Source organism: Nymphaea colorata, chromosome 3 (assembly GCF_008831285.2).
Source record: "Nymphaea colorata isolate Beijing-Zhang1983 chromosome 3, ASM883128v2, whole genome shotgun sequence".
NCBI lineage: Eukaryota > Viridiplantae > Streptophyta > Magnoliopsida > Nymphaeales > Nymphaeaceae > Nymphaea > Nymphaea colorata.
In genome coordinates this window covers 17,407,335-17,434,868 of record NC_045140.1, presented here as the reverse complement: position 1 = coordinate 17,434,868, position 27,534 = coordinate 17,407,335, and the positions used below count along the sequence as shown (strand labels likewise).

Sequence of the window (27,534 nt, the reverse complement as noted above, 5' to 3'; positions counted from 1 at the left end):
TAGTCACTTTACTGAGTTATGAAGAGCTAGTTCCTGAAAAGATTCGTATTCTGGCTATTTTGTCTTTGGTGGCTCTTTGCTAGGACAGGTCTCTCCAGCCAACAGTTTTAAGTGTTGTGACATCTGGGGGGCATCGAGGAATCTTACCAAGTCTTACGCAAAAGGCTGTTGTTTCCATTACGACTGGGTCTTCAAAATGGTCTATTGTTTTTGCTGAAGCCCTCTTGTCTCGTGTCACTGTTTTGGTATCATCATCCTCAGGTTACTCTGCTCTACGTGAAGCTGGTTTTATGCCCACTCTTCTTCCTCTGCTTGATCAATCCTCAGCATTTACATTTAGTGAGCACAGCAGTTCATATTCTGGAGACATATATGTTCTACAGCAATCCTGCTGCGACACTATTCAGGGACTTAGGGGGCTTGGGTGACACGATTGCATGACTAAAAATAGGTGTCCTATGTGGAGAAGGGTTCAAAGAAAAATGAGGATGACCATGGCAGTAATATAAAATGTAAAGCTGTTGTTGACACTTCTAGTGACCTTGAAGTTCGGCCTCTTTACTCAGAGTCATTGGTGTCCTACCACCGCCGACTGCTCATGAAGGCATTACTTCGTGCAATATCCCTTGGCACTTATGCTCCTGGTAGCACTGCTCGCATTTATGGCTCAGAGGAGAGTTTACTACCAGAATGTTTGTGCATTATTTTCAGAAGAGCGAAAGATTTTGGTGGTGGTGTATTTTCTCTTGCTGCCACTGTCATGAGTGATCTCATTCACAAGGACCCCACCTATTTTTCTGTCCTGGATGCTGCTGATCTGCCTTGTGCTTTTCTGGATGCTATTATGGGTGGTGTACTTTGCTCTGCAGAAGCAATATCTTGCATCCTACAGTGTCTAGATGCCCTATGCCTAAATAACAATGGCCTTCAGGCTGTAAAGGATCGGAATGCTTTGAGATGTTTTGTGAAAATATTTACTTCAAGGATTTATTTGCGTGCCCTTTCTGGTGATACTCCAGGGTCCTTGTCTACAGGGTTGGATGAGTGGATGCGCCATGCATCTTCTCTTCGTGGTTCTGGGATGGATATGTTGATTGAGATATTACGTACAATATCAAAGATAGGATCAGGAAGTGAATCTACATTGCTTTCTTTGGAATCTGTGACCTCACCATCTCCAGTGCCAATGGAAACAGATGTAGAAGAGAGGGCATTGATTGCCTCCAATGATGGTGCACCATCCAAGATAGAAAATTCTGATCAAATAATTGAGGGATCTACTATGGTGCCTTAATTGGGTTCTGCGGATGCTGATGCTTTGAAGGATCTGGGGAAGATTTTCAAGGAAATACTTTGGCAACTTTCTTTGTTGAGTGATTCAAAAATGGATGAGAAGGAGGATGCTGAACAGGAAGGTGGGTCTGCGGATTCGTTGACATCAAATATTTCTGGCAGAGAAAATGATGAGGATCTTGTTTCGTTCGTCAGATATGTCAATCCTGTCTCAATCAGGAGCAGTTCTGCATCACGTTGGGGTGGATCAAGTCAAGTTGATGGCTCAGTGCATGGTGGATTGATGCATCACGTACTGCATGAGCTACTTCCATTGTCTTCTGACAAGACTTCTGGAACTATAGATGAATGGAAGTTCAAGCTCTCAGAAAAAGCTTCATGGTTTTTAGTTGTGCTGTGTGGTCGTTCTAGTGAAGGACGAAGGCGAGTGATAGCTGAACTTGTGAAAGCTTTGTCTGCATGCTCAAACTTGACCGAGTAGACACTCTTCAATTTACTCACATATCTGAATTATACTAAACTTGTATTTGCATTGATTTACCAACATACTGATGTCATCATAATCTTGCACTCTTTACTTTTCACATCAAAATAGTGGAAACATAGTTGTCCTGTCTCTGTGTTGCAGGAGGAACAGTGGAAAACAGGAAGCCTGAAGATGCCATGTTCATAAATGGTCTAGATATCATCATAATCTTGCACTCTTTACTTTTCACATCAAAATAGTGGAAACATAGTTGTCCTGTCTCTGTGTTGCAGGAGGAACAGTGGAAAACGGGAAGCCTGAAGATGCCATGTTCATAGCTGCACTCAAGTTTGTTCCTTATATTGAATAAAATTAGTATCATTATTAATGGTCTAGAGTATAGTGGAATACTTCGTTTTGCAATTTTCCCATTTTTATTCAACAATCAAATGGTGCATGAAAGTTCTATAGATATAACAAAAATAAAATGTTTTGTTAATCGAAAAGTTTTAGAATATTATGGACTTCCCAATGTAAAGCTCCCAAAAAAGTGGGTACGACATGGAATAAAAAATTAATTCAAACATGTTTTATAACTAATAATTAAACTTATCTAATGTTATTTTATATTTAACTCGGATCTCCAATTGGGTGGTCGATTCAGTAGTGCCACATGTCAATTTAACTAATTGTCATTTTTATGAGAGAGAGAGAGATGGGGAGTGGCTCTTCTTCTCGCCCGGACACACACAATAAAAAAGAGGAAGAAGAATCCTTTTTTTCCTTGGAAGGAAATGAGTGAAATCTTTTGCCTTCAACACTTCTTTATAACCAGAGAGAGCGAGAGAGGCTCAGAGTAAAAGAGCGTCAGTGCTCCTCACATATTCTCTAATACTTTATTAGTAAATGTTTTCTTTTCATTATCAAAATTAAATTTTGTAACAGAAACAGAGATAAGGATGCTAACAAATACTGACTCAATTCCTAAAACAATCCAACTTTTTCTTTTTTTAATTTTACATATTTTGGTGTTGCTTTCAAATTTTATTTAAATTTCATTGCATTTTCACCATGCAATATTGCTTCTATAAGGAAAAATAATATCAAAAAATTACTACAAATTATGACACAGTGAATCTGACATTTGTCCTATTACTTCGCTGATATTTCATTTCAATTAACATGTTTTGATTGGAATGATGTTAAGAAAAAATGTCATGTTTTCTTTATTGGAATCTTAGTCGATTGTGGACATTCGAATGTGAAGCTGCCCCCCTATTATTATTTATTACTTCTCCAGCAAGCAAAGCTTCTTCGTTTTTTTGGAAAAATACTGACGTGTATATACACTTAAGTTTTTGAATATTGCAATTCCCTGTTACTTTAATAACTGTTTGCCCAAAATAGCACCTGCACTCAAGTTTGTTCCTTATATTGAATAAAATTAGTATCATTATTAATGGTCAAGAGTACGGTTTGCAATTTTCCCATTTTTATTCAACAATCAAACGGTGCATGAAAGTTCTATAGATATAACAAAAATAAAATGTTTTGTTAATCGAAAAGTTTTAGGATATTATGGACTTCCCAGTGTAAAACTTGGTCCGATCCGATACATGCGTATTAGATCTGAGATACATGTGGTTTGGACCATAATCCATTAGATTAGAAGAGAAGGGAACCAAAGCAGAAAAGGGTTGTTTCAAAAGGGAAACACAAAGTCATTCAATCTATAAAAGGAACCAACCGATGCTAGTTTTTTGGTTCCTTCTTTTTGCTGGTTTTCCTTTCTAATGGCTAAAGTTAGGTCTGAGTCTTGTTACGAAAGTACTTTAGCTATCGATCTTATAGTAAAAGGCCACATTGCTTCCTCTTTAACTTGTGAAGCCACTGGTCACAAGTCTCATAATGGGGTGCTTTTCCTACTCCAGTTCAGGCAATGCATCTTTTAATGGACGAGGGCTGATTTATCAAAAAAAATTCACAATTTCACATTGGTATTTTAATAAATATCAGCTTTTGAGTTCACATTGGTATTTATAGATTGAATGACTTTGTGTTTCCCTTTCTGCTTTGGTTCCCTTCTCTTCTAATCTAATGGATTATGGTCCAAACCACATGTATCTCAGATCTAATACGCATGTATCGGATCGGACCAAGTTTTACACTGGGAAGTCCATAATATCCTAAAACTTTTCGATTAACAAAACATTTTTTTTTTTGTTATATCTATAGAACTTTCATGCACCATTTGATTGTTGAATAAAAATGGGAAAATTGCAAACCGAAGTATTCCACTATACTCTTGACCATTAATAATGATACTAATTTTATTCAATATAAGGAACAAACTTGAGTGCAGGTGCTATTTTGGGCAAACAGTTATTAAAGTAACAGGGAATTGCAATATTCAAAAACTTAAGCGTATATACACGTCAGTATTTTTCCAAAAAAACGAAGAAGCTTTGCTTGCTGGAGAAGTAATAAATAATAATACGGGGGGAGCTTCACATTCGAATGTCCACAATCGACTAAGATTCCAATAAAGAAAACACGACATTTTTATTAACATTATTCCAATCAAAACATGTTAATTGAAATGAAATATCAGCGAACTAATGGGAGAAATGTCAGATTCACTGTGTCATAATTTGTAGTAATTTTTTGATATTATTTTTCCTTATAGAAGCAATATTGCATGGTGAAAATGCAATGAAATTTAAATAAAATTTGAAAGCAACACCAAAATATGTAAAATTAAAAAAAGAAAAAGTTGGATTGTTTTAGGAATTGAGTCAGTATTTGTTAGCATCCTTATCTCTGTTTCTGTTACAAAATTTAATTTTGATAATGAAAAGAAAACATTTACTAATAAAGTATTAGAGAATATGTGAGGAGCACTGACGCTCTTTTACTCTGAGCCTCTCTCGCTCTCTCTGGTTATAAAGAAGTGTTGAAGGCAAAAGATTTCACTCATTTCCTTCCAAGGAAAAAAAGGATTCTTCTTCCTCTTTTTTATTTGTGTGTGTCCGGGCGAGAGGAAGAGCCACTCCCCATCTCTCTCTCTCTCTCTCATCTTACGGTTCGTTCTGGCGAAGGAAAGAACTCTTCTTGACTACGTCCTCTGCGTTTCCTTTAGTTTTCGATCGCCGGAGGGATTTCCGATCCGTCATCCGCCCAGAATAGGTTGTTTTTCGAGAGGCCTCTCGTTGTCTGGCCGGAAATCGGTCGGATGCGTAGTTGCGTTCGTGGGCGTGGCCGGTGATCCGAACGGGCCGGTAATTCAATATGAAGCTGAAACGGAGGAGGGTTCTTGAAGTGGTACGCCGAGAATCCCGAAAACCCTAAATTGTTAATGTTGGGTTTGCGCATTTTTCTATCTTAGCTATTGACGTTGTTCATTTTCTTTCGCGGGGTTTGGACCGATTGACGATTGAAATTCGGTGTTCCTTCGATTATAATCGGTTGAGTTTTGGTTTATCGAGCCGATTATTAGGGCGGCAATCATCTATTTGGCGGATTGATTCGTTTGCTTATGATATCACAGTGAAGAACCCCGGTACCACTACCTTTGTTATTGAGTTGCATGGGTCGTCGATCATGCAGAAGGTGGTTAATGGTAACAAGTGTTGATCTCTGTGTGGGAGTGTAATGATTTGGGCTTCCCTGGTGGAGCCCGAAAAGTCCACCGTCGCTATTCTTTTTGTCAATTACATTTTTCGGGGACGTTGCTCATCCAATCTTTCTGTCGATAACGAGGTGAAATATTAGTCTGTTTATTTCATATGTAAGCTACCATATTGGATCCTTTGGTAGAATATCTAATGGCTTTTATGATTTTTTTCTTTTACTAAAATTTAGTACTGCTCCTAAACCGGTTTGAACAATCGAATTTGCAAGTGGATCAAAGGCGCAGTAGAGCACAGCGCGATCAACTATTGCCTGTTATTATTGATAAAAGTACCAGTTGGGGATTGAGGGGATCATGGTGTTCTTACTTGAAAGTTGAAAACTGATGCTGTGGACGTGCATCGGCTAGCGGGCAATGTCCGTGCATTTTCATTCTTTACACTTGCCTTGGTCATTTGATTTGAAAGAATTATTACATTAAATATGAAAATGCAAATTCTCTGGGTGGAAGTTTATATAGAAATTCAATCCATAACTCGTTCCGAATACAAACTACCCTATTCTTTGTTGTTTTTATACTGCTTAATGAAAGGATAACAACATGGAAGGAGGTTTTGCATATGAAAATGCAAATTCTCTCGGTGGAAGTTTATATAGAAATTCAATCCATAACTCGTTCCGAATACAAACTACCCTATTCTTTGTTGTTTTTATACTGCTTAATGAAAGGATAACAACATGGAAGGAGGTTTTGCCAGGGGTTTGATCTCTTCTTGCTATTTGATGTCTCTCTGGTCTTCTTCTGTATTTGGATGATGTCATTATCTCATTGGTTGATGTAGAAGTAATTATATAAGGAAGGACCAGTTGCATGGTAGTTCCTAGACAATGTTTTCAAGTTTCTTTTGTATTGGACCTTTTGCAAATAGGGTTGTACCTTCACCTGCCAGCTGCAGTTATGTTTTCCTTGCTAGGCTGAAAACTATAGATGATGATGTAAGTAGTAGTTTAGAACTAGTTATCTGTACTATAGTAAAAAATGTCGTTTTCGGGTTTTAAGTGGTGAATTTTTCTCAGGTATAATACACGTAAAATATATGTGAAATTTTTAGAAAATTTAAAAAATCCTAAAATGAGTGAAAAATAAAATAAATGAGAAACCAATTAGACCATATAAAAAAATAAGTAGATAAGGTACAAATAAAAATTAGAAAATGGAAACAAGCAGTCTGACATTACAAAACATGAAAAATGCCTAAAATAAGAAAAAATGAAAAAACATGTGTTTTTGTGTTTTTTTTTGTTTTGTTTTGGTGTTAAAAAAAACAGTGCTTTTTGCCATTTTTTAGCTGACTTAATTTTCACGTTTTTACGCATTTTTTTTTGAAAAAAAGAACGTTTTTTTGTGACTGTGATTTGTACAGTTTAATGAGTTCAATTTTGGTGGTAGTTTCTTTGCTCTCATGCTCGATATTAACATCAGACATGATATGCTTCCTTCAGCTTTTTGCAATTGCACATTTCACTGGAAAAGTTACCATACGTTCCTCATCTTGTTAACCTCACCTTCTTGTCCTTGTGATGATAGCTTACTCTGGTTTATTTTGGCATTAAGATGCCCTTTTCTTGCTCCTTTTCTGTAAATCACAATCTTCTTAGTTGCCATGCTGGTTGCACTGAAACGAAAGGGATATTGTTGTTCTGTTTAGTATGGTAAACAATTTTTGCTATTGAGTTACTGGATTTGTTTGGATTAGCCTATGAGATGCTTGCATGTTGTAATATATTCTGCAATGCTGTTTTGATTTAAAGGATATGAAGGGAAGCTCTTGTTTTGACTAGGTAGTTCTAGCACAGAGATGTCTTGTTGTATGCATATCTATGAGCTTTAATTGCAGCCTCATGAAATTGTTACTCTTTCACTTTTCTGCTTCTTGTGAACAAAAGTTGTATGTAATACACACGCACACACATGTGGTGATATGAAGATAATATATTGCATTTTTCTCTAATATTTGTTAGAGTTTGGCTTGGCACATTCTTAATTGGCTAATCTTATCTCACCTGTTAATTTTGCTTATTGCGCCGGTGTAATTGTACTCAAAGAGGCCTTGAGAATGGCAACCATATTTGAGAAGTTGATGGACTCAGTTTGAGGAACATTTACAAATTGCAAAGAGTTACCACCACGATAATAATGTTATCATTTCTAATTCTGTGTCTCGATTGTGAATCCTGCATGCCCTCGTGATCACTTTTCCAAAAGTATAAATCCTTCAGAAAGTTTTGCTTTTTCCCCCATTAATAAGTTCAAGGAGGATGATGGTTTAACAAATATTGTCTATAACCCGGTCCATACCACCTGTTATTTAAATTTTAAAGTCTTTAGGTTTGATTAGAAACGCACACATGGTTTTTCCCCCCAACCCAATGTGAGCATGTTAAAGCTCATGTTCTCATAACCTGGCATAGGTGAATGACCACTGGCCTTGGTACCCGATTCTGATGATGTCCTGTTGAACAAGCTGCTTCTGACATTCACATTCTTTAGCAAGGCCCACAAAGCAGCTAGCCGACTATTGACTACAATAATTCTATGTTCTCTTCTGTTCTTGTATTTCTAATCCTAACATATGTGATCATCTATCCTATTTTGTCTAACATGTTGGGTCTGAAAGCAACTCTTAAGTCTTAACTGCTAGATGAACTAGTAGCTTGCACTTATCAGTTGTGTTCATTGGAGGAGATGATAGAAGAAGTTTATTTGGTGCTAGGCCTTCGTATTATTTGTAGCATTTATACTTACATGGTACATATTTATGTCCGTACGGTTTCTTTCTGGTTGTATATTTCTTAGAAATGCAACCTTCTTTTGTCCATTTTTGTCATTTAATTTATTGCTTGTTTTGGAAATATCATGTCACTGATGTGCTTTACAATTTTTTGGGGAGATTTCCTAGGAGTACAAACTTTCTAGCCCATTATGTTTTATCTCCCTGTGTTTTCCATTGCTCTAAATTGCTTCAACTTTGCTTGTTTAGAAAATTACATAAATATTTGGCAGAAGAAGATTTTTATATATGTAGATTTTTACTATTTACCAGTTTTGTCTAACATACATATAATTGTTTGCCATTCAGCCGCCTAAAATCAGAGCCTTTATCAATAATGTTATTTCTGTTCCCCTTGAGGATATTGAGCAGCCTTTGAGAGGATTTAATTGGGAGTTCGATAAGGTATGTATTTGGTATGCTACAGTCTTTATTCACATTCTGCTGTAGACTTTGACTTGATTTGTCTTATTTGTTAAAACCCTGCAGGGGGATTTTCACCACTGGGTCGACCTCTTCAATCATTTTGACTCGTTTTTTGAGAAGCATGTAAAAACAAGGAAAGATTTGCAGTTGGAGGATAATTTTATGGGTGAAGATCCTCCTTTTCCTAGGGAGGCAGTGCTTCAAATTCTTCATGTAGTAAGGATTGTATTGGAGAACTGCACGAATAAGCACTTCTACAGTTCTTATGAAGTATGTGAAACCTGGCCTGGTTTATGTTCTCTCTAATAAATAGTGTTTTATGAACTATTTTTTGTTGTTTGGTATGTCTACTGACTTTTAGTCCAGTATAATGCACTTTTAATTTTAACTGCTGTTTTCTGTTTAGTATGTTCTTTAGGTTATTTATTTGTCATTCTGTCATACACATAAAACTACCACATAAAATGTTTGCAATGAATTGAAAACCTTGCCTAAAGACCCTAAACCTTGCAGATTCGTCTGTTGCTTCTGGAGTTACCAGCTTAAGCATATTTGGAGGCTGAATTAAGCCTTAAATTGACACTTTTTTCCCCAGAGATGCCAACGCTCCCTCAGACACAACTCCTAAGGGTGTGGAAGTTATGCAATGGGGTTTCTAAACCTAAATTTAAAAAAGACCCTAAGTTCTAAAAAGAGGGGTTTAGAACTATGCATACCCCTTTTCTTTTCTGCTGGGTTTGTATTATATGATATGATCTGCTGTAATGCATACATTGTATGATACGAGGTTACATCTATTGTACAGTACCATTGATACACTTAAATGACATATTTGTAACTAGTTACAAAGCTTTTTGACCTTTTTCCATATTTATGCTACACACCTTATGATACAGTATGTTACATACAACACTGGTATAAGGAATGGAGCTATATGAAGTGTGAATTAAGATCATAGTGGTGTGATCGTGTGAGAGGATTTTGGTGACAGGGCTAGAATTCATAAAAGGTTTGTCATGTAATTGGGATAAACTTGCTAAGGGATTATCTTTATGCATGTACTATCTTGAGTTGTTGACTATGTATGTATTTGTAGTTTAATATAAAGTTGGCATTATTATACATTTTCCAAGAGCTTTACTACTGCATGAAGCACCAAATCTGTGCCTTCTTGATGAGTTATGCCCACAGAACAGTCCAATATTGACTCCCGATCTATGTGCTTGTGTGAGTGACTCACTGAACTGAATTCACTGTTTTGTTTTGTTTTTTTTTTTCCTCAGCATGAGAACTAAATAGCATCAAATTAGATATTAGCCAAAGTGCTTATTACTGTTATTGAACCAGTTCTCCAGTGCCCTAGAAATTTGTTTCAGTACTTAACAAGAACTGCACATAATCCTCTGTCACACGGGTACCGGTACCGGTGCGGTCAACACAACACCGGGTATGATCAACGTTCCTGGGGCCATTTCTGACCATTTTCGGACTCGGTCAACTTTGACCAAGTTCAAATTTGTCTGTTTTAAATTTTATCGTTTTTAACAATTTTCACGTTAAAATCTTCGAAACCCTATTTTCGTTTTGTGACTTTTGTCGACTACCCTTCTTCCTCTTCACACTTCATGGAAGACCCACGACGCTTCACCGAAGACCGACGAGGGCAGGCGGCGAACGGCAACGGCAGGCGGTGTACTCGAAAGCGAGATTGTGACTTTGTCCTCTTCTCAGCTTCTTCCTTTTTCCATCGCGACTGCATGATTCTCTTCTCAGCAGCGCACCGTCTTCTTCACCCTCTCCTCGGGCATGGAACAAAGACTCTCTCTTTCTCTCTCTCTCTCTCTCTGTGTGTGTGTGTGTGTGTGTGTGTGTGTTGCCTGCGATTATCCTTCTCTCTGTCTTACGCTCTGCCGCTCTTCGACACTTTTTGGAATGCCCAAATGGGTCACCCAAAATGGCACTGATTGGTTTTGCCCTATGTAGTTTCAGGTACCATCGGAACTTTTGGCTATTTTGCATCTGTTGAATCACGTAGCTGAGGAAGAATGGTAGTACTTGATATGGCTTAATGTTTCCGCTCTTTCGTTTGTCCTCTGTTTTCCTTTCTGAGTGAATTATGAAACAATATGAGAATTTGCGACATGCAGCGTAGACCCCGTCTAGCTCTGATTATCAGTCCATCTTACGTGCATTTGTTATTCTCATAAAATCTATACTTCTGTTTAATGCATTCTCAAGAAGTGTGAATAGAGAGGACATCTCCCTCCATTCGGAGTTGCAATTTGACGTCTCTTCATTTTCTCCCGATTCTTTGTTTGACTTCTTTCCCGATTCTTTCTTCACTTTTTTCTTCTTTTGTTTGATTGCTTGGTGATTCTTTTGTGACCCCGTCTAGCTCTGATTATCAGTCCATCTTAAATGCAGTTGTTATTCTCATAAAATCTATACTTCTGTTTAATGCATTCTTAAGAAGTGTGAATAGAGAGGACATCTCCCTCCATTCGGAGTTGCAATTTGACGTCTCTTCATTTTCTCCCGATTCTTTGTTTGACTTCTTTCCTGATTCTTTCTTCATTTTTTTCCTCTTTTGTTTGATTGCTTGGTGATTCTTAGTTCTTAATCCTTGTTCTATCTTCTATGCTGAATATATATGTGTGAATACTGAATGTGTTATTCTGTTTGAAATTTTTTGACATATATATATATATATATATATATATATGTATATATATATGCGTGTGTGTGTACGGCCGTACCCCCACACCCAAGTTTTTTAAAAAAATGGTCCGTACCCGCACCGGCACCCGCACCTGTACCTATGTGACATAGACATAATCAAATTAGATATTAGCCAAAGTGCTTATCCTGTTCTTGAACCAGTTCTCCAGTGCCCCTAGAAATTTGTTTCAGTACTTAACAAGAACTGCACATAATTAAAAGCTGCAAGTTCTATTGCCTGCAAAGATTTTGTCAGCTAACTTATTTGTTCTCTTCATTTTGGCAATTTTTTTCCTTTCTAGCACATGATAAAAGAAGGCTTGTACCTAGACCTTATGCTGTTGAGGGCATCATTGATACCCTTGAACTAAAGTGAACATACTTCGTTGAATGCTATGGCCTATGAGTGTGTCAAAATGATATATGTGGCTCCACCTAACTGCTGGTCTGCCTGTTCAACACTATCTTGGGAAGTCATGGAGAAATTATCTCAGGTTGTAGACTAAGGTTATCTAGGTCTGAAATGCCAGAAAACCTTCTTTTGAGATAGTTCCTTTTCTAGTGGGTTATTTTTTTTGGTTTCATTTTCTTTCTCTGATTTCATGATTTTTTTTTCTCTACTATTGCATAGCTTTTGCAGCTTTTTAGAGGTGCCTGGGGTGACTGTTTTCCTTTACATCAGGTGAATAATAGGCAATCTTCTAGAGGTACACGAGGAACCTTTTCTATGCACTTTTTTGCCATGTTTCAGCTGAATAATGCTTCATGAGATTCCCCAAGGAAATCTTTTATCATAATGCTTGCATCTGTTTAGGATAATACAAAACAAAAGAAAAGTAGTCAAATTCATATAGAAAACAAGCAGGGCTGACTGTGTTGCTAACCTTGTTTACTTCCGAATTTGGAAGCTCAGCTGAAATTTTTGGCCCTATTAAAGGAGAACAAGAAATTATTAAGTGTATTGCGAGTTTGGATGGTGAAGAAATCATTGGTTAGATAAGTTTGGGCAGTTAATGGAAAAGCAACCTACCTTGCTAATTGAAGCTGGTCTTCTTGATCACTTTGCTGCCAAGATGCTCTGAGTTGAATTGGTGAAGTAAGAACTGCTAGATATGTTGTCGCTGAAACTCTAGTTTGTGGTCACACTGAAGTGTGGGTTTTAATGAGTATGAACTATGAAGTATGGGTTTAAGCAAATGAAAAAATATGATAAATAATCTGAGTAAAAATGATGTTATGAGGTTTTAGATTTTCTCTTGAATAGCATTGAGATTGCAACTTTGGTGATCCCGTGTTTGTAGTGTTAGCAACTGGAAGTAGATATGCATGAACCATTTTCAAGCCAAGAATGTTTGTTTGAGCTTGACTGTAAACAATTTATGCTGGGACTTTTCCTGATCGCAGTGGTACCTGCTATCTTTATGGGGTGATGTAGTTTAATTCCTCATTCGTTTAAAACTAAGGTTATTTGGAGGTGGACAACATCATGTTATCGGCACATCCTCTTTTTTGCTGCTGTTTGGGAATTTACATGTATTGAGCTATCTTCTTATGGTTTCACTATATCTCAATCGCAGCAACATCTTTCTTCTCTTCTCGCTTGCACGGATGCAGATATTGTGGAAGCCAGCTTGCAGACATTTGCTGCATTTTTAAAGAAAACAATTGGAAAGTGTTCTATCAGAGACCCTACCTTGAATTCAAGACTTTTTGCATTCTCACAAGGATGGGGTAGTAAGGAAGAAGGCCTTGGGTTGATTGCATGTGCCACTGAGAATGGATTCGACTCTGTGGCTCACCAGTTAGGCTCTACTCTTCATTTTGAGTTTTATGAATCGAGTGGCTCACTTGATGAGACTGGTGGTAAAGAAGAGAGGAGAGAAGGTCTGCAGGTGATTCACTTGCCAGACATTGGCTCCCACCATGTGAGTGATCTGGATCTTCTAAACAAGCTAGTCATGGAATATAAAGTACCACCACGGTTACGATTTTCGCTCTTGACGAGATTGCGTTTTGCAAGGTCATTTGGTTCATTGGCTTCTCGTCAGCAGTACATCTGCATTCGTCTATATGCGTTTGTGGTGCTTGTTCAAGCTAGCAATGATGCTGATGACCTAACTGCATTCTTTAGCAATGAGCCTGAATTTGTTAATGAACTAGTCACTTTACTGAGTTATGAAGACCTAGTTCCTGAAAAAATTCGTATTCTGGCTATTTTGTCTTTGGTGGCTCTTTGCCAGGACAGGTCTCGCCAGCCAACAGTTTTAAGTGTTGTGACATCTGGGGGGCATCGAGGAATCTTACCAAGTCTTATGCAAAAGGCTGTTGATTCCATTACGACTGGGTCTTCAAAATGGTCTGTTGTTTTTGCCGAAGCCCTCTTGTCTCTTGTCACTGTTTTGGTATCATCATCCTCAGGTTGCTCTGCTCTACGTGAAGCTGGTTTTATACCCACTCTTCTTCCATTGCTTAAAGACATCAATCCTCAGCATTTACATTTAGTGAGCACAGCAGTTCATATTCTGGAGGCATTTATGGACTACAGCAATCCTGCTGCGACACTATTCAGGGACTTAGGGGGCTTGGGTGACACGATTGCACGGCTGAAAATAGAAGTGTCCTATGTGGAGAAGGGTTCAAAGAAAAATGAGGATGACCATGGCAGTAATATGAAAGGTAAAGCTGTTGTTGACACTTCTAGTGAGCTTGAAGTTCGGCCTCTTTACTCAGAGTCATTGGTGTCCTACCACCGCCGACTGCTTATGAAGGCATTACTTCGTGCAATATCCCTTGGCACTTATGCTCCTGGTAGCACTGCTCGTATTTATGGCTCAGAGGAGAGTTTACTACCAGAATGTCTGTGCATTATTTTCAGAAGAGCAAAAGATTTTGGTGGTGGTGTATTTTCTCTTGCTGCCACTGTCATGAGTGATCTCATTCACAAGGATCCCACCTATTTTTCTGTCCTAGATTCTGCTGATCTGCCTTGTGCTTTTCTGGATGCTATTATGGGTGGTGTACTTTGCTCTGCAGAAGCAATATCTTGCATCCCACAGTGTCTAGATGCCCTATGCCTAAATAACAATGGCCTTCAGGCTGTAAAGGATCGGAATGCTTTGAGATGTTTTGTGAAAATATTTACTTCAAGGATTTATTTGCGTGCCCTTTCTGGTGATACTCCAGGGTCCTTGTCTACAGGGTTGGATGAGTTGATGCGCCATGCATCTTCTCTTCGTGCGCCTGGGGTGGATATGTTGATTGAGATATTACATTCAATATCAAAGATAGGATCAGGAAGTGAATCTTCATTGCTTTCTGTGGAATCTGTGACCTCACCATCTCCAGTGCCAATGGAAACAGATGTAGAAGAGGGGGCATTGATTACCTCCAATGATGGTGCACCATCCAAGATAGAAAATTCTGATCAAATAGTTGAGGGATCTACTGAAGGTCCACTTGCAAACGTTGAGCCCTTCCTTGTTGAGTGCATAAGCAATGTTGCTCGCCTTCTAGAAAATGTTCTTCAAAATGCTGATACTTGCCGCATATTCATTGAGAAAAAAGGGATTGAAGCAGTTCTGCAATTATTCACGCTGCCATTACTTCCTCCTGGCAGTTTGAGTGGTCAAAGCATATCCGTTGCCTTCAAGAGCTTCTCACCGCAGCATTCTGCTGCACTTGCCCGAGCTGTTTGTGCATTTCTAAAGGAACATCTCAAGCTGATGAATGAATTATTGCTGTCTGTAGCTGGAACCCAACTTGTTGATGTGGAAGTAACAAAGCAAACAAAAGTTTTGAGATGTCTTTCTAGTTTGGAAGGTCTTCTGTCATTCTCCAATTTTTTATTGAAGGGTACAACTACTATGGTGTCTGAATTGGGTTCTGCAGATGCTGATGCTTTGAAGGATCTGGGGAAGATTTTCAAGGAAATACTTTGGCAACTTTCTTTGTTGAGTGATTCAAAAACGGATGAGAAGCAGGATGCTGAACAGGAAGGTGGATCTGCGGATTCTTTGACATCAAATATTTCTGGCAGAGAAAATGATGAGGATCTTGTTTCGTTTATCAGATATGTCAATCCTGTCTCAATCAGGAGCAGTTCTGCATCACGCTGGGGTGGAGAATCAGATTTCCTTTCTGTAATTCATCATGGGGAAGGTGTAAGCAGACATGGTAGAAGGCATCATGGAAATGAAGTTCTGAGCAGAGCCCGTGGGGGGAGAAATAGTCGTCATGCTGATGCTTCACACATTGATTCAGAAGGCTCTTCGAATGCACCAGAGACGTCTCACAATCCTGAAAGTAAAAGAAAAAGTCCTGATGCCTTGATTTCAGAAGTCCTAAATAAACTAGCTACTGCCATTCGCTCTTTTCATGCAACTTTGGTTAAGGGTTTCTCTGCTCCCAGTCGACGGAGAGCTGACCCTGGATCACTTAGTTCTGCTGCTAAGAATCTTGCAACTGCTCTTGCTAAAACCTTTCACGACAGTCTCAGCTACTCTGGATATCCTGGTTTAAGTGGTCTGGAAATGTCCCTGTCGGTGAAATGTAGATATCTTGGAAAGGTTGTGGATGACATGGCCGCTCTGACTTTTGATGGCAGGCGCCGATTATGTAATACGGCATTGATTAATAATTTTTATGTACATGGAACATTTAAGGAACTTCTGACCACTTTTGAAGCTACAAGTCAGTTGCTATGGACGTTGCCTTTCAGCATCCCTGGCCCCAGTGCTGTGCAAGAAAATGTTGTAGAGGGGAACAAACTCTCTCACAATTCTTGGTTGTTAGATACCTTGCAAAGTTATTGTCGTATGCTTGAATATTTTGTCAATTCTTCCTTACTATTGTCACCAGCATCTGCGTCTCAGTTGCTTGTTCAGCCTGTTGCTTCTGGGCTGTCAATTGGTCTCTTTGCTGTTCCTAGGGATCCAGAAGTTTTTGTCCGGATGTTGCAGTCTCAGGTTCTTGATGTGATTCTTCCTGTCTGGAATCATCCCATGTTTGCTCGTTGCAGTCCAAGTTTTATCACCTCTATTGTTTCTATAGTTACTCATGTATACTGTGGTGTGGGAGATATAAAGAAGGGCAGGAATGGTGTTACAGCAAGTGCAGGTCATCGTTTAATGGCCCCCCCTCCTGATGACTCGGCTATTGCTACAATAGTGGAGATGGGCTTCAGTCGGGCCAGGGCAGAAGAAGCATTAAGACGTGTTGAGACAAATAGTGTTGAGATGGCTATGGAATGGTTATTTAGCCATGCAGAGGAGCCATTGCAGGAGGATGATGAACTAGCGCGGGCTCTTGCATTGTCATTGGGCAACACATCAGATGTATCTAAGGAGGATAATGGCGATGTCATGAGAGATGTTCCAGCAGAAGAGAGAGGGGCTGAGCTTCCTCCTATTGATGATATTCTGTCTGCATCCATGAAAGTGTTTGAAAGCAGTGATTCTGTTGCCTTTCCATTGACCGACTTGCTTGTAACCCTTTGTAACCGGAATAAATGTGAAGATCGTCCAAGAGTGGTGTCATATCTGATTCGGAGTTTGAAGCTTTGTCCTATGGACTTCTCCAAGGAAACTGGTGCATTATCTGCAATTTCTCATATTTTAGCTCTACTTCTTAGCGAAGATAGTACTACTCGAGGAATTGCAGCAGAGAATGGTCTTATTCCAGTTGTGTTGGATATTTTGACGAACTTCAAGCATTGCAATGATTCAAGAGGAGATATTTTAATCCCGAAGTGTATAACTACCTTATTGCTTATCTTAGATAACATGTTGCAGTCGAAGCAAAAGGTTTCTTCAGAAAACCCTGGAAGATCTCAGTCAGGGTCAGTAGGTGATGGTTTTGGAGATGATGCTACTTTGTCACTTTCTACGTCCAGTAAGGAAGGGAAACCAGCCTGTGATGGTCAGGAGAAAGAAACAGCTGATGTTTTTGAAAAGATAATGGGAAAGTCTACTGGGTATCTTACTGCTGAGGAGAGTCAGAGACTACTTGTGATTATCTGTGAGTTCATAAAACAGCATGTGCCTGCTACTGTCATGCAGGCTGTTTTGCAACTATGTGCGCGTTTAACAAAATCACATGCAGTAGCAATGCAATTTCTTGAAAATGGAGGCTTAGGTGCTCTTTTCAGTCTTCCCAGGAGTTGTTTCTTTCCAGGGTATGACAGCATAGCATCTGCTATTATAAGGCATCTGCTGGAGGACCCCCAAACCCTTCAAACTGCTATGGAGATGGAAATACGGCAAACTTTGACAAGCATTAGCAGTCGGCATGGTGGTCGTGTTTCCACCAGGACATTTTTGACGTCCATGGCACCTGTTATTTCCAGAGATCCTGCTGTGTTTATGAGGGCTACTGCTGCAGTTTGTCAATTGGAATCTTCAGGAGCAAGAACATATGTTGTCCTGTTGAAGGAGAAAGACAAGGAGAAGAAGGAGGAGAAGGAGAAGAAGGAGGAAAAAGACCGGGTAAAGGCTGGTGGTGTTGAGAATGGAACTGGCAGTTCTTCAAATGAGGGTATACGAATGCCTGAATCCTACAGCAAGCTCCATGATGGGTCTGGGAAATTGTCAAAGGGGCACAAAAGGGTTCCTCATAGTCTTGCACAGGTTATTGATCAGCTTTTGGAAATTATAATGTGCTACCCCTTGCCAAGAAAACATGAGCACTGTTTGGGCTCCGAGGTGTCTATGGAGATTGATCCACCTGCAACTAAGGAAAAGGGTAAATCAAAGATTGATGATGTAAAGCTGGAGGGTGATCGTTCCTCTGAAAGATCTGCTGGCTTGGCAAAAGTGACTTTTGTCTTGAAGTTGATGAGTGAGATTCTTCTAATGTATGTTCACGTTGTGGGGGTTGTTTTGCGGAGGGATTCAGAAATTTGTCAACTGCGTGGATCAAGTCAAGTTGATGGTTCAGTGCATGGTGGATTGCTGCATCACGTACTGCATGAGCTACTTCCATTGTCTTCTGACAAGAATTCTGGAACTATAGATGAATGGAAGGACAAGCTCTCAGAAAAAGCTTCATGGTTTTTAGTTGTGCTGTGTGGTCGTTCTAGTGAAGGACGAAGGCGAGTGATAGCTGAACTTGTGAAAGCTTTGTCTGCATACTCAAACTTGGAAAGCAATTCTACAAAAAATGTATTGCTACCTAACAGAAAGCTCTTAGCTTTTGCTGATTTGGTGAATTCCATTTTGTCAAAGAACTCATCATCCAGTACTCTGCCCGGTCCTGGATGTTCACCAGATGTAGCAAAAACTATGATTGACTGTGGGATGGTACAATCATTAACTGGTATTCTTCAGGTACTTGACCTTGATCATCCTGATGCGGCAAAAGTAGTGAACCTGATTTTAAAAGCATTGGAAAATTTGACTAGGGCTGCAAATGCTAGTGACCAGCTGTTCAAAACTGATGGAATCAATAAGAAAAAGTCTTCAAGTACAGCTGAAAGGACTGAAGATCCAGCAGTTGTGCTTTCTAATGGTGAACCCATGGAGAACAATCAAACTGCAAATCCTCAGGAACAAGAGACAGATGTAGTTCAAGCTGAAGAGCCGCCTCGAGAAACCTCCACCAATTCAAGAGATCAAGCTGAAAATCAAAATCAACCTATGGAACAGGAGATGAGGATAGAAGTGGAGGTGACTGTGCATGCTCATCCTTCTTCAGATCGTGGTGTAGAGTTCATCAGGGGTGACATGGAAGATGGGCACCACACAGAAGATGTTGGAATGACTTTCCATGTGGAGCACAGGGCAGTTGACGACATGGGTGACGAGGATGATGAAGACATGGGTGATGATGGGGATGATGATGAGGAAGATGAGGATGAAGATGAAGATGAGGATGAAGATATAGCTGAGGAGGGTGGTGCTCGGATGTCTTTAGCTGATACTGATGTAGAAGATCGTGATGATAACGGTCTAGGGGATGACTATAATGATGATATCATGGATGAAGAAGAAGATGATTACCATGAGAATCGTGTCATAGAAGTTAGATGGCGAGAAGGTCTAGATGGGTTAGACCATTTACAGGTTTTGGGGCGCCCTGGCGCTTCAAGTGGTCTAATTGATGTTGCAGGTGAACCTTTTGAAAGGTTGAATGTGGATGATATCTTTGGTCTTCGTCGGTCTAGTGGTCTTGATCGAAGACGACAAGCTGGATCCAGACCTTTCCTTGAGAGGTCTGGTTTGGATCACATTAATGCTTTTCAACATCCTCTGCTTGTAAGGTCATCTCTTTCTGGTGATACAAATGTTTCAGTGTGGCCATCTTCTGGAGGTGCAAGGGACGTAGGGTCGGTTTCAGTTGGAAATATTGATGTTGCTCACTTTTATATGTTTGATGCTCCAGTTCTTCCAACTGAACATGCAGCAGCAAACTTTTTTGGTGACCGTTACATGGGAACTGGACCTTCATTATTTGACTTAGGTGTGGACCCTTTGCCATTTGTGGGAAGAAGAGGTCCAGGTGATGGTCGGTGGACAGATGATGGTCAGCCTCAAGCTGGCGGACAAGCTGCTGCTCTTGCTCAAGCAATTGAGGAGCAATTCATTTCTCAGCTTCGCAGCTTGGCACCAGCTGAAAGTCTTAACGTGGTAAAATCATCTGAGAATTCTGAATTGCAGGGTAAGCCAACTCCGGAGTTGCCTCCATTGAATCCTGTAAATCGTCCAGAAAATGAAGATGTTTCTGCAAATGAACAAGGTGGCGGTGGTCTGCATCAAGAAGTAGCAATTCCATCATTCAATCATGAGAGTTCGGCTGCTGCAGAGGATGCGTCTCTTGCACATTTATCCCATGGGACTTTGAATTCTGATATTGCTGCAAGTGAGCCACAAGAAAATTTGCCAGCCCAGGAACTGAATCTAATGCATCCTGATGTACCTGTTTCTAGTGCTACCGAAAGTGTGCAGATTATGACTGGAGATAGTGATTCTGGCAGTTTACCTGATCTAGTTCCTGATCTTTCACCAACTAATCTACCAACAGAAGTTCCTGCAGTCCAGGTCGAGGCAGGAGCTGAACCTAATGATCTAGTCTTTCACTTTGAAGGCAGCAATGAGCCTTCTAGTGTCGAAACAAATTCTAGTACTTATGCTTTGCTGGATTCTGGCTTAGAAGTTGGCGGTGGCAGTCTTGGTCAAGCTGTGTCTTTCCATGTTAGTGCTGATGTTGAGATGGATGGTGCAGACAACGTAGATAATCAAGCTCCTGGGCCTGCTTCTAGTAATGGAGTAGATGAACCATCATCTAGACAGAATGTGGAAGTAGCCACGCTGGATGGTAATCAAGTTGAACAAGGTAATACTAACAATGACACCTCAAGTACCAATACAATAGATCCAACCTTTTTGGAGGCTCTACCTGAGGATCTTCGAGCAGAGGTGCTGGCATCAAGGCAAGCTCAGTCTGTTCCCTCTGCAGCATATGTACCTCCACCGACAGAGGATATTGATCCTGAGTTTTTGGCCGCTCTTCCTCCTGATATCCAAGCAGAAGTTTTAGCACAGCAAAGAGCTCAAAGAGCTTTGCAGTCTCAGCAAGCAGAAGGACGAGCTGTAGACATGGATAATGCATCAATAATAGCTACGTTTCCTGCAGATTTGCGTGAAGAGGTCTGTAACCTTAACTATATTTGTTGCTCGTTTGTATAGCTATTTGGTTTTCTAATTTCTTTGCGCGGTTTAGGTACTATTGACTTCTTCAGATGCAGTTCTATCAGGACTTCCGTCTCCCTTGCTTGCTGAAGCTCAGATGCTAAGGGACAGAGCCATGAGCCATTATCAGGCACGTAGCCTTTTTGGCGGTAGTCATAGGCTTGGTGGGAGGAGGAACAGTATAGTGATTGACAGACATGCAGCAATGGATAGAGGTGTTGGCGTTACAATAGGTAGAAGGGCAGTTTCTGCTATTGCAAATAGCCTGAAGGTTAAAGAGGTTGAGGGGGCACCCCTTCTGGATGTTAGTGCATTAAGAGCATTAGTTCGCTTATTGAGGCTTGCTCAGGTAAGTTTTTTGTCAACTATATAAATTTTCAGAGCTTCTAAGGTGTCACTATTCCATGTTTGACGTTTTCCTATGCAAAAAGGTAGTTTGTTGATTAATTACTTTTCAAAGAGATTTTTTGCCTCAAATTTATTAGCTGAAAATTTGAGCAATGTAATCTCCTCCTTGCTGATGCTTGTCTAGTCGGTAGAATTGTTGGTTCAAAGTTAACAGGTAAATTGACTTTTCTATTATCATGATTTTCATATCAGTTGTTAAGTTGCACTCCTTGCCTTGTTAGTCTAATATTCTAAAATAATCTTTTCTTTTTTTGGTGCTCAGTTTCTGTACTATATATTCCACATAAATCGGGGCAAGGGATCTCATTTTTGTTTTTGCTTTTGCAATGGTTGGTTAACATGAGCTTTTTGGTTTTGCATGATCAGCCTTTGGGCAAAGGTCTTCTCCAGAGACTCTTGCTGAACCTATGTGCACATAGTGTTACACGTGCTGCTCTTGTTTGCCTCTTGATTGATATGATCAAACCTGAAGCACATGATGTTGCTGGAACATCAAACACAATGACTTCCCAGAGGCTGTATGGTTGTCAGTGGAATGTGGTTTATGGTAGGCCACAATTATCAGATGGTACTCTTCTTTACTTGGAGATTAGTTGTCTATATTTTGGAGTTTATGTGCAGTGTGTGCATAACCATCTCCATTTATTGTGTCGCAGGCCTTCCACCTCTTGTATCACGCAGAATTCTTGAAATACTTACATATTTGGCAACAAACCATTTGGCTGTCGCAAATATTCTTTTATACCTGGATCAGCCTTTGAAGCTGGTGTTGTTGTCTCATAGCCTAGTCGATTCTAGGAAGGAGAAAGGAAAGGGCAAACTTTCAGAGGGGTCAACATTTAATGGACTTTCAGAAGCTTCTCAGAAAGGCGAAATTCCACTCATATTGTTTTTGAAGTTACTGAGACAACAATTATTCTTGCGTAGTAATGCTCATTTGGAACAGGTACAGGAACCTTTTTTCCTTCTTGCTGGAGAAATTCTGTTCTTTCTTGTTAGTCATAACCTGTTATTATGGGCTAATATTCCAATCGTAGTTGCACCTATAAGGATTCAAGTTGGCTATGTGATTAGGCTGATAGCCAAATCCACCAGAACTTCTTGATCTTGGCATTGGCATTTGTGGAATCTTTTTCTGCCAGGACCAAGATTTACATGTAGTCCTCAAGAAATGGTTGATACGGATGCTTCTACTGTTAACTGAGGTGCTTATTTTTCTGTAGGTTATGAGTCTTCTACATGTGGTGGTCAACAATGCTGCCTTGAAAATTGATTCTGAGCTTCCTTGCAATCAAGCTGCAACATCCAGCTCACAGGTTTTAGATAATGAGACATCTGATATTCAGAAAGAAGCTTCCACATCTGAACAAAACACTAATCATGAATCTAGTAAAAAGCCGGAAGCTGAAGTCTCAACTTCTGCTACCAAGCAAGCTGTTAATCCACGTGAAATTCTCCTGCAGCTTCCTGAAACAGAATTGCGCAATTTGTGCAGTCTTCTTGCCCATGAGGGGTAAGTTTTGCAAGTCAGGGTGTTCTATTGCTTGTTCTGGCAGCTCAAGGGTTTCAGCAGATGAGATGCTTCAAATGAATGGGTTGTTTAACTTTTGTTTAATTTATTAATTTTGTTTCTTCTTGTTTAATGATGAGTTAAACTCAATGATGTCATTAGGTTATCAGATAAAGTTTATTCACTCGCTGCTGAGGTCCTGAAGAAATTGGCATCTGTAGCTGGTCCTCACCGCAAGTTTTTTATTTCAGAGCTAGCAAGTTTGGCTCATGGTCTGAGTAGCTCTGCTGTCAGTGAGCTCTTAACTCTCCAGAGCACTCACATGCTGGGCTTGAGTGCAGGCTCTATGGCTGGGGCAGCTATTCTGCGGGTTTTGCAAGCACTTAGCACATTGACATTAGTCAGTTCTGATGGGAAAAATGGTGAAGAGAATGAAGGAGAGCAGGATGACCAGACTACCCTGTTAGAGTTAAATCAGGCACTTCAGCAGTTGTGGCAAGAGTTGAGTGTGTGCATTAGCAAGACCGAATCAAAATTAGGACAGAGCTCTTCATTGTCTCCTCTCTCAAGTACTGATGCTGGAGACCATGTTGGAGGGGCATCTGCTCTATCACCACCTCTTCCACCTGGGACCCAGAGGCTGCTACCATTTATAGAAGCTTTCTTTGTTTTGTGTGAGAAGCTACAGTCTAATAGCGCCATCATACAGCAAGATGTCAACAATGTGACTGCCAGGGAAGTAAAAGAGTCTGCAGGTTCATCAGTAGCACCTCCAACGAAATGTGGTGGAGCTACTCAGAAGCGGCATGATGGAACTATAACATTTGCAAGATTTGCTGACAAGCATCGGAGGCTTCTAAATGCATTTATAAGACAAAACCCAGGATTGCTGGAGAAGTCGCTGTCTTTGATACTTAAGGCACCAAAACTTATTGATTTTGATAATAAAAGAGCATATTTCCGGTCAAGAATTAGACAGCAGCATGAGCAGCACCCTTCTGCTCCTTTGAGGATAAGTGTTCGGAGGGCATATGTACTGGAAGACTCCTATAACCAGTTGCGATTACGGCCTAGTCAAGACCTCAAAGGTCGGCTGACTGTTCAGTTTCAAGGGGAAGAAGGAATTGATGCTGGTGGTCTGACAAGAGAATGGTATCAGTTACTTTCCAGGGTTATATTTGACAAGGGAGCATTGCTGTTTACTACTGTTGGAAATAATGCTACATTTCAACCTAATCCAAATTCTGTTTATCAACCTGAGCATCTATCGTATTTCAAATTTGTGGGCCGTGTGGTAATTTCTACTTCTCTTTGGTGTGATTTGAATTCTCTCTCTCCCCCTCTCCACTCCAACCCCCTGCCCCCCAAAAAAAAAAGGTTTTCTATTAGTTCTTTTATCCTTTACATTTGAATTCCTTCTTTCTCCTTTGAATGTATACAGGTTGCAAAAGCATTATTTGATGGTCAACTTCTTGATGTTTACTTCACTCGGTCCTTCTACAAGCATATTCTCGGGGTCAAAGTGACTTACCATGACATAGAGGCTGTTGACCCTGATTATTACAAGAATCTGAAGTGGATGTTGGAGGTCAATAACATGTTTTTCGCATTCTTATGCCTTTATTGTTAAGTTGTAGCCTCATTCTTAGTTTTTTTTTCCTGACCTTTTGTTTTATACATTGAACAGAATGATGTGAGTGACATCCCAGACCTGACATTTAGTATTGATGCTGATGAGGAGAAGCATATACTGTATGAGAAAACTGAGGTACTAGTGTGACTTCTGAATATATACCTCTGCGTTACATCCTTCAGTGACTATGTCATTAGGATCTCCAAGCTTGAATTCTTTTGTTATCCTGTTTTCCTTTAACCATTTGATCAGTACTCATTGTTTCATCACATAAGTACTGATTATATAATTTTAGAATCACATAGATTATCTCCCAAGGATGTTTCCCTATATATCATAAAAAGCTCAAAAGAAAATTAGAACCTAGAAATGATTTTGTTATGCTTAAAATTGTTTGTTGTTTCTGTAATAGTCTATTGCACATCTATTGGTCTATTTTAAAATTTAAAATTGTCAAGACTCAAGAGTACTCTTAAATTGTTTATAACCTTCTTTTGTTGTGAATCTGACACTAGCTATGTGATTTTTTTTTTCTGTTGCCTGTTTCTCCGTTGACCTGTATTTTGTGGTAAATGTTACTTTTTAGATGAATAATCAATTTTACTTCCTGGTATTTTTCGGACAGTATGAAGTTTTTTGAGCATGCATTAATTATGGCCATTTTTTCCCCTCCAGGTTACTGATCACGAGCTTATACCTGGTGGGAGAAATATACGAGTCACAGAAGAAACAAAGCATGAATATGTAGATCTTGTGGCAGAACATCACTTGAATACTGCCATCCGCCCACAGATAAATTCTTTCCTTGAAGGTTTCAATGAGTTGGTTCCAAGAGATCTTATTTCAATATTTAACGACAAAGAGCTTGAGCTTCTGATTAGTGGCCTTCCTGAAATTGACCGTAAGTTTTTGGAGCATAATCCACTGAATTTACATGTAAAGTCCGTTAACTCTCTCTCTGTCTCTGTCTCTCTCTCTCCAGTTGACGATCTGAAGGCAAATACTGAGTACACTGGCTACACTGCTGCCTCTAGTGTCATCCAATGGTTTTGGGAGGTAGTGAAAACATTTAGCAAGGAAGATATGGCTAGGTTACTTCAGTTTGTCACTGGCACTTCTAAGGTAATCTCTTTTGTAAACCTTACACTCTAGTTTCTCTTCTGAATTTATTCTGAAGAGAAAAATAGTAGATTAGTTTATGGAAGTGAAAGGAAAAAATTGAAAAAATCGAAAAGTAATGGGCACCTAGGTTGTTTGGAGATAGGTTTGTGGTAATGATTATAATGACATGTTTCCTTTATTAGGTCAAATCTCTTGGAAATTCTTGGACGAAGCCTGGCTTGATTGCTTGATTTTGCAAAGTCTTAGTCTCTTTTTCTACAGAGTAAATTGTATTCAGAAACTTTGTTAAACGATTCTGCTTGTGCAGACTACTCGGTAGTTTGAATAAACCAACCTGGGTATTGGATAACAGGTGTAAAAATGTGGAATTTTGACTCGCAGCAACATGCTGATGAAAAATAGAAAATGTGCGGAAATGGTTTAACATGGGGGATGTGGAGTACCCTAGAACACGTGTGGAATAGGCTGTTAAATGTGAAACAGATGCCCTATATATATTTAGCTATGGACAACATTAGGGTCCATACCTAACCTTTTTGTCAGGTTCTTGTTTCAGAGTGGGCTGAATTTTAAATTTAAATTTTTCTTTTTTAAATTTTGTGGGTTTACGGATTCAAGGGATTATGCATTTGAATCATACCTCTATCTGTGAAAGTCTCACTGTTTGCTTCAATTTTTAGGTTCCTTTGGAGGGTTTTAGAGCCCTGCAAGGCATATCTGGCCCTCAACGTTTTCAGATCCACAAGGCATATGGTGCACCAGAAAGATTGCCTTCCGCTCATACGTGGTTAGTATCATGGCCTGTATATTCCTACTATAAGTTAATGATAAAAGGTAGTATAGCTGCAATTATGGTTTTGTCAAAGTTGCTGGATGCTTGAGATTCAGTTAATCCCTTTGTGATGATGGTCTGCTTTCGTCTTACAGTGGATTTGTTTTTATTTATTGTGGTCCAACTCTGTAGTTTCAACCAGTTAGACCTGCCGGAATATTCGTCAAAGGAGCAGCTCCAAGATCGATTGCTGCTTGCTATCCACGAAGCTAGTGAAGGGTTTGGCTTTGGTTGAACACAGGCTGAAGGTGATCGACCCACACTGAATTCAACCCTGTTCCAGTTGCTTAAAGTGAGGTGGGTAGTCAGCATCTCAGGCTTCTTGGCTCTTCATCGTTCTGGTCTCCTTTGCTGGTTTGATTTGAGCAGTTGAACCTTGTGGTGCAGTTGCTAAGGCAAACGTGTCGGTGATTTTGTCATGAGGTAGGCTTGTGCGAACAACATTGAACACGATGGCAGAACGTGCTGGGCGCAAACTGATCTCTCTGGACTTGGCTTTCATTTCGGGATGTAGAGCTCTTCATATCTTGCAAATTTTGGTCATCAAGATCCGGAGATTATATCAGTTCCCATTTTTGCAATTGGGCATGTATATATTAAAATGTCTAAAATGCCGTGTTCCTGTTTTTTTTTTTTTTTCGTTAAATTGTTTTTGCTTTTTTGGTTTTCATTTCCTCCCCTTCTCCTGGCCTGAAAGATAGACTGCCTGGTCCTTGTCAGGGTGTGAATTTGTGAGTATTGGAACTGGTGAATAAATAAGTGGGTTAGTCTCTCTTCTGTATCTTTTCTGTGTATACTCGTGTATGTCTGCAGTGTTAGGCGTGTGCACACTGTTTCTTGGCATCTAAGCGATGATCAAGTTCTTATTTCCGGAGGCCATGGATTCGCATCTGACTACCTGTAAATGTCCGTGGTATACGTATACTGGCTGCCGAAATAAGCATTTTATGCCTACTGTTTTGGGCATATATGGTTAAATTTG

At 39.7% G+C, this 27,534-nt stretch overlaps 1 protein-coding gene across 3 annotated transcripts; it reads left to right on the top strand.

Annotated features, from left to right (window-relative positions):
• The first annotated feature begins 27 nt into the window (after window positions 1–27).
• On the top strand, window positions 28–27,333 carry LOC116250937 (E3 ubiquitin-protein ligase UPL1). Of its 3 annotated transcripts, none has more exons than XM_050076651.1 (16): window positions 4,731–5,080; window positions 8,530–8,625; window positions 8,710–8,916; window positions 12,942–21,005; window positions 21,079–21,396; window positions 21,822–22,002; window positions 22,112–22,401; window positions 22,679–22,968; window positions 23,128–24,259; window positions 24,407–24,553; window positions 24,653–24,733; window positions 25,274–25,499; window positions 25,581–25,720; window positions 26,401–26,507; window positions 26,685–26,849; window positions 26,940–27,333. In XM_050076651.1, exons 1-15 carry the CDS (start codon window positions 5,048–5,050, stop codon window positions 26,785–26,787), a joined length of 11,415 nt encoding a protein of 3,804 aa, XP_049932608.1. In that variant the 5' UTR covers window positions 4,731–5,047; the 3' UTR covers window positions 26,788–26,849; window positions 26,940–27,333. The 3 variants fall into 3 exon arrangements, with proteins under 3 accessions (XP_049932609.1, XP_049932608.1, XP_049932607.1); XM_050076650.1 differs by having other exon boundaries at window positions 21,822–22,023; XM_050076652.1 differs by lacking the exons at window positions 4,731–5,080; window positions 8,530–8,625; window positions 8,710–8,916 and adding an exon at window positions 28–88 and having other exon boundaries at window positions 13,610–21,005; window positions 21,822–22,023.
• Window positions 27,334–27,534: the final 201 nt, after the last annotated feature.

Coding starts and splice junctions, on each gene's coding strand:
- LOC116250937 (XM_050076650.1), top strand. CDS start 5,048: ATGAAGCTGAAACGGAGGAGGGTTCTTGAAGTG. Junction 24,554..24,652: donor ATCTGAAGTGGATGTTGGAG/GTCAATAACATG, acceptor TACATTGAACAG/AATGATGTGAGTGACATCCC. Junction 24,734..25,273: donor TACTGTATGAGAAAACTGAG/GTACTAGTGTGA, acceptor TTTCCCCTCCAG/GTTACTGATCACGAGCTTAT.